Source organism: Salvelinus alpinus, chromosome 11, assembly GCF_045679555.1.
Source record: "Salvelinus alpinus chromosome 11, SLU_Salpinus.1, whole genome shotgun sequence".
NCBI classification, from domain to species: Eukaryota; Metazoa; Chordata; class Actinopteri; order Salmoniformes; family Salmonidae; genus Salvelinus; species Salvelinus alpinus.
Window position 1 is genome coordinate 17,562,228 of NC_092096.1, and position 14,600 is coordinate 17,576,827.

The window sequence follows — 14,600 nt, forward strand, 5'->3', positions numbered from 1 at the left end:
CAAGCTTTATACTGCAGCTAGCAGTAGGACAGTATGGAACCATGGTCTCTCTGTCTGATCCCAAGCTTTATACTGCAGCTAGCAGTAGGACAGTATAGAACCATGGTCTCTCTCTCTGATCCCAAGCTTTATACTGCAGCTAGCAGTAGGACAGTATAGAACTATGGTCTCTCTGTCTGATCCCAAGCTTTATACTGCAGGTAGCAGTAGGACAGTATGGAACTATGGTCTCTCTGTCTGATCCCAAGCTTTATACTGCAGCTAGCAGTAGGACAGTATGGAACCACGGTCTCTCTGTCTGATCCCAAGCTTTATACTGCAGCTAGCAGTAGGACAGTATGGAACCACGGTCTCTCTGTCTGATCCCAAGCTTTATACTGCAGCTAGCAGTAGAACAGTATGGAACCACGGTTTCTCTGTCTGATCCCAAGCTTTATACTGCAGCTAGCAGTAGGACAGTATGGAACCACGGTCTCTCTGTCTGATCCCAAGCTTTATACTGCAGCTAGCAGTAGGACAGTATGGAACCACGGTCTCTCTGTCTGATCCCAAGCTTTATACTGCAGCTAGCAGTAGAACAGTATGGAACCACGGTCTCTCTGTCTGATCCCAAGCTTTATACTGCAGCTAGCAGTAGGACAGTATGGAACCACGGTCTCTCTGTCTGATCCCAAGCTTTATACTGCAGCTAGCAGTAGGACAGTATAGAACCATGGTCTCTCTCTCTGATCCCAAGCTTTACACTGCAGCTAGCAGTAGGACAGTATAGAACCATGGTCTCTCTCTCTGATCCCAAGCTTTACACTGCAGCTAGCAGTAGGACAGTATGGAACCATGGTCTCTCTCTCTGATCCCAAGCTTTATACTGCAGCTAGCAGTAGGACAGTATAGAACCATGGTCTCTCTCTCTGATCCCAAGCTTTATACTGCAGATAGCAGTAGAACAGTATGGAACCACGGTCTCTCTGTCTGATCCCAAGCTTTATACTGCAGCTAGCAGTAGAACAGTATGGAACCACGGTCTCTCTGTCTGATCCCAAGCTTTATACTGCAGCTAGCAGTAGGACAGTATGGAACCATGGTCTCTCTCTCTGATCCCAAGCTTTATACTGCAGCTAGCAGTAGGACAGTATAGAACCATGGTCTCTCTCTCTGATCCCAAGCTTTATACTGCAGCTAGCAGTAGGACAGTATGGAACCACGGTCTCTCTGTCTGATCCCAAGCTTTACACTGCAGCTAGCAGTAGGACAGTATAGAACCATGGTCTCTCTGTCTGATCCCAAGCTTTACACTGCAGCTACCAGTAGGACAGTATGAAAACATTCATCATTTCCAATTCCTGACATATTCTCTTATAGAACCACTTCAACAGGTTCCTAGCGTTTAAGAGCGTTGGGTCAGTAACCGAAAGGTCGCTGGCTCGAATCCCTGAGACAAATCTGTTGATGTATCCTTGAGCAAGGCAATGAACCCTAATTGCTCTTGTAAGTTGCTCTGGATAAGAGCATCTGCTAAATCAGTGATTCCCAACCAGGGCTACTAGGACCCTGGGGGCACTTGGACTATCCACAGGGGTACTTGAGAAGACTCATGACACCATAGGTCTACTGGTAACATCCACATGAGGGGGTACTGCGGGCAGAGCAACATTTAGCTGGTGGTACAGTAACAGGTTGGGAACCAGTAGGACAATGACTAACATGGACATGTAAAATGTAGTACAGTATACCTTCATAAGAGGAAGTCAGAGAACACATTCTTCCCTCTGTCTGTTCCAGAAGTCAGAGAACACATTCTTCCCTCTGTCTGTTCCAGAAGTCAGAGAACATGTTCCTCCCTCTGTCTGTTCCAGAAGTCAGAGAACACATTCTTCCCTCTGTCTGTTCCAGAAGTCAGAGAACACATTCTTCCCTCTGTCTGTTCCAGAAGTCAGAGAACACATTCTTCCCTCTGTCTGTTCCAGAAGTTAGAGAACACGTTCCTCCCTCTGTCTGTTCCAGAAGTCAGAGAACACATTCTACCCTCTGTCTGTTCCAGAAGTCAGAGAACACATTCTTCCCTCTGTCTGTTCCAGAAGTCAGAGAACACGTTCCTCCCTCTGTCTGTTCCAGAAGTTAGAGAACACGTTCCTCCCTCTGTCTGTTCCAGAAGTTAGAGAACACGTTCCTCCCTCTGTCTGTTCCAGAAGTTAGAGAACACATTCTTCCCTCTGTCTGTTCCAGAAGTCAGAGAACACATTCTTCCCTCTGTCTGTTCCAGAAGTCAGAGAACACATTCTACCCTCTGTCTGTTCCAGAAGTCAGAGAACACATTCTTCCCTCTGTCTGTTCCAGAAGTCAGAGAACATGTTCCTCCCTCTGTCTGTTCCAGAAGTCAGAGAACATGTTCCTCCCTCTGTTTGTTCCAGAAGTTAGAGAACACGTTCCTCCCTCTGTCTGTTCCAGAAGTCAGAGAACATGTTCCTCCCTCTGTCTGTTCCAGAAGTCAGAGAACATGCTCCTCCCTCTGTCTGTTCCAGAAGTCAGAGAACACGTTCCTCCCTCTGTCTGTTCCAGAAGTTAGAGAACACGTTCCTCCCTCTGTCTGTTCCAGAAGTTAGAGAACACGTTCCTCCCTCTGTCTGTTCCAGAAGTTAGAGAACATGTTCCTCCCTCTGTCTGTTCCAGAAGTTAGAGAACATGTTCCTCCCTCTGTCTGTTCCAGAAGTTAGAGAACATGTTCCTCCCTCTGTCTGTTCCAGAAGTTAGAGAACATGTTCCTCCCTCTGTCTGTTCCAGAAGTCAGAGAACACATTCTTCCCTCTGTCTGTTCCAGAAGTCAGAGAACACATTCTACCCTCTGTCTGTTCCAGAAGTCAGAGAACACATTCTTCCCTCTGTCTGTTCCAGAAGTCAGAGAACATGTTCCTCCCTCTGTCTGTTCCAGAAGTCAGAGAACATGTTCCTCCCTCTGTTTGTTCCAGAAGTTAGAGAACACGTTCCTCCCTCTGTCTGTTCCAGAAGTCAGAGAACATGTTCCTCCCTCTGTCTGTTCCAGAAGTCAGAGAACATGCTCCTCCCTCTGTCTGTTCCAGAAGTCAGAGAACACGTTCCTCCCTCTGTCTGTTCCAGAAGTCAGAGAACACGTTCCTCCCTCTGTCTGTTCCAGAAGTTAGAGAACACGTTCCTCCCTCTGTCTGTTCCAGAAGTTAGAGAACACGTTCCTCCCTCTGTCTGTTCCAGAAGTTAGAGAACATGTTCCTCCCTCTGTCTGTTCCAGAAGTTAGAGAACATGTTCCTCCCTCTGTCTGTTCCAGAAGTTAGAGAACATGTTCCTCCCTCTGTCTGTTCCAGAAGTTAGAGAACATGTTCCTCCCTCTGTCTGTTCCAGAAGTTAGAGAACACGTTCCTCCCTCTGTCTGTTCCAGAAGTCAGAGAACATGTTCCTCCCTCTGTCTGTTCCAGAAGTTAGAGAACACGTTCCTCCCTCTGTCTGTTCCAGAAGTCAGAGAACATGTTCCTCCCTCTGTCTGTTCCAGAAGTCAGAGAACATGTTCCTCCCTCTGTCTGTTCCAGAAGTCAGAGAACACATTCTTCCCTCTGTCTGTTCCAGAAGTCAGAGAACATGTTCCTCCCTCTGTCTGTTTCAGAAGTCAGAGAACAAGAAGGCTTCTAACTATCTGCGTCACATTGAGGAGAACACTAAACAGTAGGTGGAGAACCGAAGAGCGAGAGTCTCTTGTGTGTTGCAGAATGTTGTGTGTGTTGGAGGAAGCGTGTTGGTGGGGTACAGGGGGAACTTGACTATTGAAAGCACAGAGAGACAAACTCACAGGGATCAATGACATTGATAGATATTAACACACAGGGATCAATAACACTGATAGATATTAACACACAGGGATGAATAACACTGATAGATATTAACACACAGGGATCAATAATACTGATAGATATTAACACACAGAGATCAATAACACTGATACATATTAACACACAGGGATCAATAACACTGATAGATAATAACACTCAAACATAGACAGTTTCCACTTAAAAGTCAAGTAAGTCATAATCTGATATTTCCTCTGTTATTTTCAGAGTTCTGTCGATGGTGGACAGCTGGAATCTTGGTAAGATGTCACATTCTAAAAGTCACTATCAATTAATGTTAGTAGAAGGAATGTAATAAACCTTGTCTCTAGGATTGTAAGAAACCTTGTCTCTCTAGGAATGTGAGAAACCTCGTCTCTAGGAATGTAAGAAACCTTGTCTCTCTAGGAATGTAAGAAACCTCGTCTCTCTAGGAATGTAAGAAACCTCGTCTCTCTAGGAATGTAAGAAACCTTGTCTCTCTAGGAATGTAAGAAACCTCGTCTCTCTAGGAATGTAAGAAACCTTGTCTCTCTAGGAATGTAAGAAACCTTGTCTCTCTAGGAATGTAAGAAACCTTGTCTCTCTAGGAATGTAAGAAACCTTGTCTCTAGGATTGTAAGAAACCTTGTCTCTCTAGGAATGTGAGAAACCTCGTCTCTCTAGGAATGTAAGAAACCTTGTCTCTCTAGGAATGTAAGAAACCTTGTCTCTCTAGGATTGTAAGAAACCTCGTCTCTCTAGACCTTGGTATTGGTCCTTTGGCTATGAAGCTGTTATTATGATTATTATTCATAGAATAACACTGGTATATTAAGACGCTGGCAGGTCATTTAACGTGAGCTCATTTACCCTTGACTACAGATAGGAAATATTTTCTGCTTCAGTTAAAGAAATCCCCCAACTTGAGTTTCAGGGTCACATACTTGAGTCCACTGGAGAACATCGCTCTAGGAGCTCACAGTTGTTGATGATTTATCATTCAGGGAGAGAGAGAAAGAGGGGAAGAATGCCACATGGTTATATAAGAATGGGAGGAGAAGGGCGTCTCTCTCGCTTTCTTTCTTTCTCCCTCTCTCTTTTTTTCTCCTCTCCTTCAATGCTTCCTGACCCCAGTGCAAATGTGGTAGCTCAACCACGAGATTGGACATCGCTCTACCTCAACCTCACATGGGCCACGCTCGGACAATACACACCCTCACTCTCTGTCACACACACACTGCTCTCTCGCTCAGAACTGCAGTTCTGAAATAGATTAAAAAGCGTGAAGACTTCTGCCTGAAGCCCATACACGTCGCAGCGTACATGTTGGACCCCAAGTCTGCTGGCAAGAGCATCCTGTCTGGTGCAGAGATCAACAAGGCCTATGGTGTCATCACTACCGAGTCTCGCCACCTTGGTCTGGATGAGGGCAAGGCTCTTGGCAGTCTGGTGAAGTACACATTTCCTAGCAAGGGCTTTGGGATGGAGATGCAATATGGCAGTCATGACAACATATCTCATCAGCCACCTGATGGAAATGGACTTTGTGGATCTGAGACTCTTTCCCCTGTTGCCTCAATCATCCTCCAAATCCCACCAACATCAGCCGCCTCAGAGCGCAACTGGTCCTTGTTTGGGAACACACACCAAAGCACACAACAGGCTGACCAATAAAAGGGTGGAAAAATTGGTGGCCATCCGGGCAAATTTGAGGCTTTTTGAGCCTGACAACAAGCCATCCTCAACAAGGTTGGAAAGTGACAGTGAAGATGAGGCCTCAGAGTCTGATGTTCAAGAGGTGGACATTGAGGAAGTCCAGGGAGAAGACATAGAAGCCTTAGAGGAAGACGACCAAAGCTTTAGTTTCTAGACTATCATTTTATGATTTATGTTTATGTTGAAAAAGTTTTTGGGAGCTGCGATGGATCATTGGGGATCATTCAATATTCCCTTTCTTTTGTTGTTCAGTGAAATCATCCCATGTGAAGAGTCACCTCATTTAATTCAAGTTCAATTTGTAACTAAATTGTTTTTTAAATTTCTATTGGAAGGAAGGAATCATTTGAATTATATCTACTTATGATAAGGTAAAAGGTTTATGTGTCTGTCTCCATATGATATAGTAAATATATCCAATGCAAAAAACATCAACATTTAAATGGTATTAATTTGCATATATTCCTGTTTATTCCCGTTAATTCCTATGGAAAGTTTCCACCTCTGAATATTCCCCAAAATGTGCAACCCTGTTCACTCATCTCTCTTAAATCATTAGGCAATCCCCTTCCTCGTCCTGACTCATGACTGTTTGTTTTGCCTGATGTTCAACTCTTTGAGATGTCATGAAAAGTCTAAATAGACGGTGTTATGGTTTTCCTCTGCAGATCAGAAAGTGGTTCCGTTGTTCCAGGGGGAGGACAGCCAGCAGAGGGCGCTCATAGGCCTGGTGAGTCAGAGGATACAGCAGCCATCATACTCTGGGTGGGAGGTGCCCTCGGGCACAGACAGATCTAGGATCAGCTTACCCTCCCCAGATCCTAATCTTAACCATTAGGGGGGGAAATGTTAAACTGATCTTAGATCAGTGTCAGCACTGTTTTAGTGCTGGGTTGGAATGCAGGCTTGTCCAGCTTACCAAGACCAAGGTTCATCAGGGCAGGCAGTTAGCTGACAACACACACACAATGATAAAAATAGTTGTCCCTTTTCGATCCTGACATTGCAGTCTATTCCCAGGAGTTTTTAGCCTTACAGCAGTAACTATTTCCATCCTGAAATTGCTGTCCCTGAGGTTTAGGTGATGTTAGCTTTTCAGCAGGTTCTGTTCTACCTATCCCCCGTTGTAAAACACTAGGGTAGATGTGGTCCTCTCAGCATCACCCAGCAGGGTAACTATTCTACCTATCCCCAGTTGTAAAACACTAGGGTAGATGTGGTTCTCTCAGCATCAACCAGCAGGGTAACTATTCTACCTATCCCCCGTTGTAAAACACTAGGGTAGATGTGGTCCTCTCAGCATCAACCAGCAGGGTAACTATTCTACCTATCCCCAGTTGTAAAACACTAGGGTAGATGTGGTCCTCTCAGCATCACCCAGCAGGGTAACTATTCTACCTATCCCCCGTTGTAAAACACTAGGGTAGATGTGGTCCTCTCAGCATCAACCAGCAGGGTAGCTATTCTACCTATCCCCAGTTGTAAAACACTAGGGTAGATGTGGTCCTCTCAGCATCACCCAGCAGGGTAACTATTCTACCTATCCCGCGTTGTAAAACACTAGGGTAGATGTCGTCCTCTCAGCATCACCCAGCAGGGTAACTATTCTACCTATCCCCAGTTGTAAAACACTAGGGTAGATGTGGTCCTCTCAGCATCACCCAGCAGGGTAACTATTCTACCCATCCCCAGTTGTAAAACACTAGGGTAGATGTGGTCCTCTCAGCATCAACCAGCAGGGTAACTATTCTACCTATCCCCAGTTGTAAAACACTAGGGTAGATGTGGTCCTCTCAGCATCACCCAGCAGGGTAACTATTCTACCTATCCCCAGTTGTAAAACACTAGGGTAGATGTGGTCCTCTCAGCATCACCCAGCAGGGTAACTATTCTACCTATCCCGCGTTGTAAAACACTAGGGTAGATGTGGTCCTCTCAGCATCACCCAGCAGGGTAACTATTCTACCTATCCCCAGTTGTAAAACACTAGGGTAGATGTGGTCCTCTCAGCATCACCCAGCAGGGTAACTATTCTACCTATCCCCAGTTGTAAAACACTAGGGTAGATGTCGTCCTCTCAGCATCACCCAGCAGGGTAACTATTCTACCTATCCCCAGTTGTAAAACACTAGGGTAGATGTCGTCCTCTCAGCATCACCCAGCAGGGTAACTATTCTACCTATCCCCAGTTGTAAAACACTAGGGTAGATGTGGTCCTCTCAGCATCACCCAGCAGGGTAACTATTCTACCTATCCCCAGTTGTAAAACACTAGGGTAGATGTGGTCCTCTCAGCATCACCCAGCAGGGTAACTGTTCTTAGACCCGTCAGCTCTGCTCCCAGCAGGCTGTTCCATCTGCAGGTCAGATAGGTCTCTCCTAGAGCAGGAGAGACCTATCTGCAGTGTGTGTGTACCTGCAATGTGTGTGTGTGTGTGTGTGTATGTGTGTGTGTGTACCTGCAGAGTGTGTGTGTACCTGCAATGTGTGTATGTGTGTGTGTACCTGCAGTGTGTGTGTGTGTGTGTGTGTGTACCTGCAGTGTGTGTACCTACCTGCAGTGTGTACCTGCAGTGTGTGTGTGTGTGTGTGTGTGTGTGGTGGTGTGTACCTGCAGTTTGTGTGTGTGTGTGTGTGTACCTACCTGCAGTGTGTGTATGTACGTCCCAGTAGGCTCCTGCTCCACTCTCCTTCCTGTTAATAAGAATGTAGGACACTGTTAGAGGAACAGGGAAACAGGGAAACAGAGGAGCAGGGAAACAGAGGAGCAGGGAAACAGAGGAGCAGGGAAACAGAGGAGCAGGGAAACAGAGGAGCAGGGAAACAGAGGAGCAGGGAAACAGAGGAGCAGGGAAACAGAGGAGCAGGGAAACAGAGGAGCAGGGAAACAGAGGAGCTGGGAAACAGAGGAGCTGGGAAAACAGGGAAACAGAGAAACTGGGAAACAGGGAAACAGAGGAAACAGAGGAGCAGGGAAAACAGGGAAACTGGGAACAGAGAAACAGAGAAACTGGGAAACAGAGGAAACGGGAAAACAGAGGAACGGGGGAACAGGGAAACAGAGGAGCGGGGAAACAGAGGAGCAGGGAAACAGAGGAGCAGGGAAACAGAGGAGCAGGGAAACAGAGGAGCAGGGAAACAGAGGAGCAGGGAAACAGAGGAGCAGGGAAACAGAGGAGCAGGGAAACAGAGGAGCAGGGAAAACAGGGTTAACAGAGGAAACAGGGTTAACAGAGGAAACAGGGAACAGAGGAAAAGGGAAAACAGGGGAACATCAAGGGAAGCACACACACACACACACAGACAGACACCTTCAATGTGAAGTGTTGTGTTTCCTATAGATGGTGGACAAGCTGAGAGAGCACCTCAACAGACACCTGCCTCGTCTGGGGAAGAAGAAGATCGACGTGCTGGTGGTGAACTACGTGGCCAAGCTGGTGTGTGTAGTTATTCTACAATGTATTACCCAAACTCTTGTTTCATTTTTTTTTTGCGGGTACAGAAAGAAAGGCCTGAGACAGACAGATTGTTGTTGAGAAATGACAAAAACCATTATCCTCCAATACATGTATTTCCTCCTGTGGATGACAGATCTACTTCCCACAGTTCACAGCTCAGTTATGACGTTAGAGAGGCTCTGTACGTCACACATAGATATCACTGACTGAAGAAGAACACCCTGAACATGGAAATAATGCCCTCCGCATCAGGAAGACACAAGCCGTTCCATAAAGTGTGTGTGAGAGTGAGATTGTGTGTCAGGATGTACATGTGGTAGTGTTTCTTCCTGTTATTGCAGTAAGAGAGAGAGGGGAAGAGGATGTGAGTAGTCATGCTTGGTCAGTCACAGTGTGTGTTAGTCGGCTAGCGGTGTGTGTGTGTGTTAGTTGGCTAGCGGTGTGTGTGTGTGTGTGTGTGTGTGTTAGTTGGCTAGCGGTGTGTGTGTGTGTGTGTGTGTGTGTGCGTTAGTTGGCTAGCGGTGTGTGTGTGTGTGTGTGTGTGTCGGGATGTAATGGGTGTGAAAGTGGCAGTGTATAAATAAATCATAGTAACACCTGTTTCTCTTGCTACGTGTTGGACGGACTACTATTCATTTGTTGCTCAATAGAGATAATAGGAAGTGTTACAGTGTGTGAAACTGTAGAAATAGGAAGTGAATGTGAAACGTTTTAATAGAGGTCTTATCATGTAACATTTGAGTAAATCAGATGTTAAAATTCTCAGAGCATTCATCCCTGACCTCTTTTCTGTGTGTGTTTGTGTGTGTTTGGTGTGTGTTTGTTGTGTGGGTGTTTGGTGTGTATGTGTGTGTGTGTGTGTGTGTGTGTGTGTAGCTGGAGCTGATCAGACGCATGCTGGAGTCTGTGTGGCTGAAGTACAAACTGGGCCCTCTGGTGCTGTGCTTGTAAGTTGCTCCCTGTGTTAGTGTGTGTATGTGTTTAGTTTGTGTTAGTGTGTGTTAGTCTATTAGTGTGTGTGTGTTTAGTTTGTGTGTGTGTGTGTTTAGTTTGTTAGTGTGTGTGTGTGTGTTTAGTTTGTTAGTGTGTGTTAGTCTATTAGTGTGTATGTGTGTTTAGTTTGTGTGCGTGTGTTTAGTTTGTTAGTGTGTGTGTGTGTGTGTTTAGTTTGTTAGTGTGTGTGTTAGTCTATTATTGTGTGTGTGTGTCTACAGTGTGTATGTAAGTCCTGTTCCATTGATGTTTACTATCCTATCTGCTCTCCTATCTGCTGTAGAAAGCAGCAGGGGAGCTCAGCGGAGTGGGCAGTGTTTCACGTGATGTGTCGGATACTGGAGGCTACAAAGACTCTGTGTCTCCCCCTCCCTCCTGGTAAGAAGAACCCTGTTTAATCTCCTCAAAATAACACTGTTTATTCATGTATTTTACCTTGTTCAACCTTCTCGAAATAACCAAGACGTTAAACTAATTTTAACCTCCCTGTCCAGTGTCTCAAAATAACAAAGCACTTCAACAGAGCTCATAGAGAGCCTGCCTCTTCAATATTAAATAAATATTCAAGCAAATGGCATCTGACGTGGTGTTGCTGTGTGTCTGCAGGGTATCACACTCTGCTGTCCGTGTTGGGGGTTCGCTGTCTCCCCAGACACACCTTCCTGCAGTACGTTGACCATGGTGTGCTGCAGCTCACTGAGACCTTCGTCTCACGACTCATGACAGGTTCACGCTGCACTACACACACACACACACACACACACACACACACACACACACACAGGGCTATAGACACACAATATGTACATATACCCTGTATATACACACAATTTATGAGATTGGCATGATTCAGTTATTGTGCCATAATGTAATTTCTCAGTAATTACTACAGGAAGGTGTGTCCTCATGAACACTGAGTCAGAGATCTGGCAATACAGTTCTGTACTTTTCCACAGTAAGTTGGAACCTCTTGGATTCATTACTGTCTGACTTAGTGTAACCGCGTCTGCCTCCTCCATGCTTCAATACAGATTAATACTGTAACTGCGTCTGCCTCCTCCATGCTTCAATACAGATTAATACTGTAACCGCGTCTGCCTCCTCCATGCTTCAATACAGATTAATACTGTAACCGTGTCTGCCTCCTCCATGCTTCAATACAGATTAATACTGTAACCATGTCTGCCTCCTCCATGCTTCAATACAGATTAATACTGTAACTGTGTCGAAAGTGGGTTTTGGTCAAAAGGAGTGCACTATATCAGGAATAGTGTGGCATTTGGGACGTACACCTAGAGGTCAATCTAATCTGAGGACACTAACAGTAATAGCTCAGTCACAAAATGTAAGATGCTGCTCTGCTCATTGATTTATCATGGTCACTGTAACTGTCAAAAAGCCTTTGAGTTATAGGTCTGGGAGTTCAGTGTGAAGGTGACATTAGAAAGATACAGTACACACACACACACACACACACACACACACACACACACACACACACAATATGAAGTACATGTTCATCAAAGTTTATACAACAGGTGGGTCTAATCCTGAATGATGATAGGTTAAAACCACATTCCAGCCGGTGTCTCTTTCACAAATGACCACCGGCTAAATGTTTGACGTTGAAATGGAAGGATGTTAAACTCTTCCTTAGTGACAGTTTTGAAGTCAACAACTTGTTTTCTTCTCTGCTAGCCAGCCCTCGAAGCAACGCACATCGCAGTTTGTATTCTTAACTGTGTTTTTTTTCGTTGCGGCTTTTCTCTCTGTCATTCAGTGTCGCCCAAATCTGAGAAGATCTAAATAGCTATATGTTCCTCTCATCCATTTTAGTTTTGGCAACAACAACAACAAAGTGTCGATTTAGCTCGTCAACTGGAAACAGTTGTGTATGTTGCTATGACAACCAGCTCAATTTGTTGTCTGTCTAGTTCGGACACATTCACTTTTTATGAGAAGGTAGAGAAAAAAACAATTAAGAAAAGGAAGGAGAGACTGACAGCAAGTTTTTATACAAATCTCTGCTGTTGAAAACCAAATGCCACTCTATAAGAAATGGGAGATAATGTCTTGATGCTTTTTATAGTGGAGATCAAGTTGATACATTTCCTGGCAGGGTTGATGAGACAGTCATAATGAGCTAATGAGGCATGATTCCGCTTGGCATAGAACATGTGCTCTCTCGTTAGGACACTGTTGTTTCATCATAGTGCTTGATGGTTTTTGCGACTGCACTTGAAGAAACATGAAAAGTTCTTTAAATTTCCCGGATTGACGGACCTTCATGTCTTAAAGTAATGATGGACTGTCATTTCTGTTTGCTTATTTGAGCTGTTCTTGCCATAATATGGACTTGGTATTTTACCAAATAGGGCTATCTTCTGTATACCACCTCTACCTTGTCACAACACAACTGATTGGCTGGTACTGTAGTTGGAGTGAGGGACTGGAGTGAGGGACTGGAGTGAGGGACTGGAGTGAGGGACTGGAGTGAGGGACTGGAGCGAGGGACTGGAGCGAGGGACTGAAGAGATGGACTGGAGCGAGGGACTGGAGCGAGGGACTGGAGCGAGGGACTGGAGCGAGGGACTGGAGCGAGGGACTGGCGTGAGGGACAGGAGCGAGGGACTGGAGTGAGGGACTGGTGCGGGGGACTGGAGCGAGGGACTGGCGTGAGGGACTGGCGTGAGGGACAGGAGCGAGGGACTGGAGTGAGGGACTGGTGCGGGGGACTGGAGCGAGGGACTGGGTTGTGTAGATGTTGCACAGTGTAGTGTTTACCAAGACTATGATCATGGAATGTAAGCGCTAGAAGGCCAAGTGCCAGTACCACTCCCACCCACAGTCCTGCAGGGTTTTATCCCTGTTAGACACACGCTCAGACTACACATGCCCTCATCCCTCATCCAGCTTGAATTGCAACAATACTTGCATTCATATCTTCATATCTATAGTTGTTTATTTACAAAGATATTCTAGTGTTATTGCTATAGCCAAACAGTTTGCTTCAGAGAATGTAAATGTCTTGAGTTACACTCTTGTAATACAAAGGTCACCGAGTACAAACCCTCCCTGACAGTCAGTACCTGGTAAGAAGAATGGTGCAATGCCTACAGCCCGAGATACCCGTTCATGCTTGGACAGGTTTCTCAAACACTTGCATTGACATCTCAATATTTTAAGATATCCCATTACAATACAGTCTTGTATTAAGATGTTATAATACCCAAACAGTGGGATGTTAGTGTGGAAACAGGAACACGGACTCATTTTGTACCGGGGAACAATCAGAAGGCAATACTAGAGACTGTTTCATGCTTGGCCAGTTTCAGTACAGTTTATATCACAGCTCTTCCCCAGGGGACAAACAAAACAATCTCTGAAGATGAAAGCAAAGTACAAAACATGTTTTCAGTATTTCGTCTAGACGGTGATAAGGAAAATGTTAGAATTCTGGGGAATAAGTTATGTGTAAGAAAGTGGCAAAATTAATTGGTGTAATTGCCCTTAAAGTCTTTTGAATAATGTAGTAGTTAGATATGGTTGATAATGTTTGATATGGACTTGACCTTGGTGTTTTTCACACTCCCAGAAAGTCTTCCTGGGACAATAGAAACAGTATCACTGAAGATGAAAGGTTTCGATGATTTTAAGTTAATTAAAAAACGGTCTATTTTTCCTCTTGTGTAGATCTAGACAACAGTGATGCCAACGAGGAGCTGAAGTTCAGCGTTCTGAAGAGACTACCGGAGGTAAACGTTACATTTCTCTCAAAGGTGTTAATTGCATCGTGTAGTTGCCGATGTTTGTTACTTCCAGCTGTCTAAGCAGTGGAATGTGATTTCTGTTTTTAGCCAATCAGAGAATTCTTGGACTGTTGTTGCAGCCAAGAGAGGAAGTGGAGAAGGTACAACAGAGAAACAAAGCATTCCTTCTGCTGTTCATAAGGGGGGATTCCGACCCGAGTTAAGCGCACGTAAATGGAACGTAATTCCCTTTAGATGCACTTCTCTCTATGCATATTCTGACCTCGGTTTTGTTTGGGGTGGAGGTTAGAGCGTGGCGGAGGTGTCTACAGATACGTCGTATTCTGACCTCGGTTTTGTTTGGGGTGGAGGTTAGAGCGTGGCGGAGGTGTCTACAGTCGTATTCTGACCTTGGTTTTGTTTGGGGTGGAGGTTAGAGCGTGGCGGAGGTGTCTACAGTCGTATTCTGACCTCGGTTTTGTTTGGGGTGGAGGTTAGAGCGTGGCGGAGGTGTCTACAGATACGTCGTATTCTGACCTTGGTTTTGTTTGGGGTGGAGGTTAGAGCGTGGCGGAGGTGTCTACAGTCGTATTCTGACCTCGGTTTTGTTTGGGGTGGAGGTTAGAGCGTGGCGGAGGTGTCTACAGATACGTCGTATTCTGACCTCGGTTTTGTTTGGGGTGGAGGTTAGAGCGTGGCGGAGGTGTCTACAGATACGTCGTATTCTGACCTCGGTTTTGTTTGGGGTGGAGGTTAGAGCGTGGCGGAGGTGTCTACAGATACGTCGTATTCTGACCTTGGTTTTGTTTGGGGTGGAGGTTAGAGCGTGGCGGAGGTGTCTACAGATACGTCGT

At 45.4% G+C, this 14,600-nt stretch overlaps 1 protein-coding gene across 1 annotated transcript in view; it reads left to right on the forward strand.

Moving 5' to 3' along the window:
* Positions 1-14,600, forward strand: part of LOC139533654 (gamma-secretase-activating protein-like) — a 35,300-nt gene that overhangs the window by 14,536 nt on the left and 6,164 nt on the right. The window contains exons 21-28 of the mRNA XM_071331885.1: positions 3,630-3,688; positions 4,078-4,109; positions 6,216-6,277; positions 8,888-8,983; positions 9,881-9,951; positions 10,281-10,375; positions 10,604-10,723; positions 13,691-13,752. Of these exons, the coding sequence (XP_071187986.1) occupies positions 3,630-3,688; positions 4,078-4,109; positions 6,216-6,277; positions 8,888-8,983; positions 9,881-9,951; positions 10,281-10,375; positions 10,604-10,723; positions 13,691-13,752 (597 nt within the window). The remainder of the gene's footprint in view (positions 1-3,629; positions 3,689-4,077; positions 4,110-6,215; positions 6,278-8,887; positions 8,984-9,880; positions 9,952-10,280; positions 10,376-10,603; positions 10,724-13,690; positions 13,753-14,600) is intronic.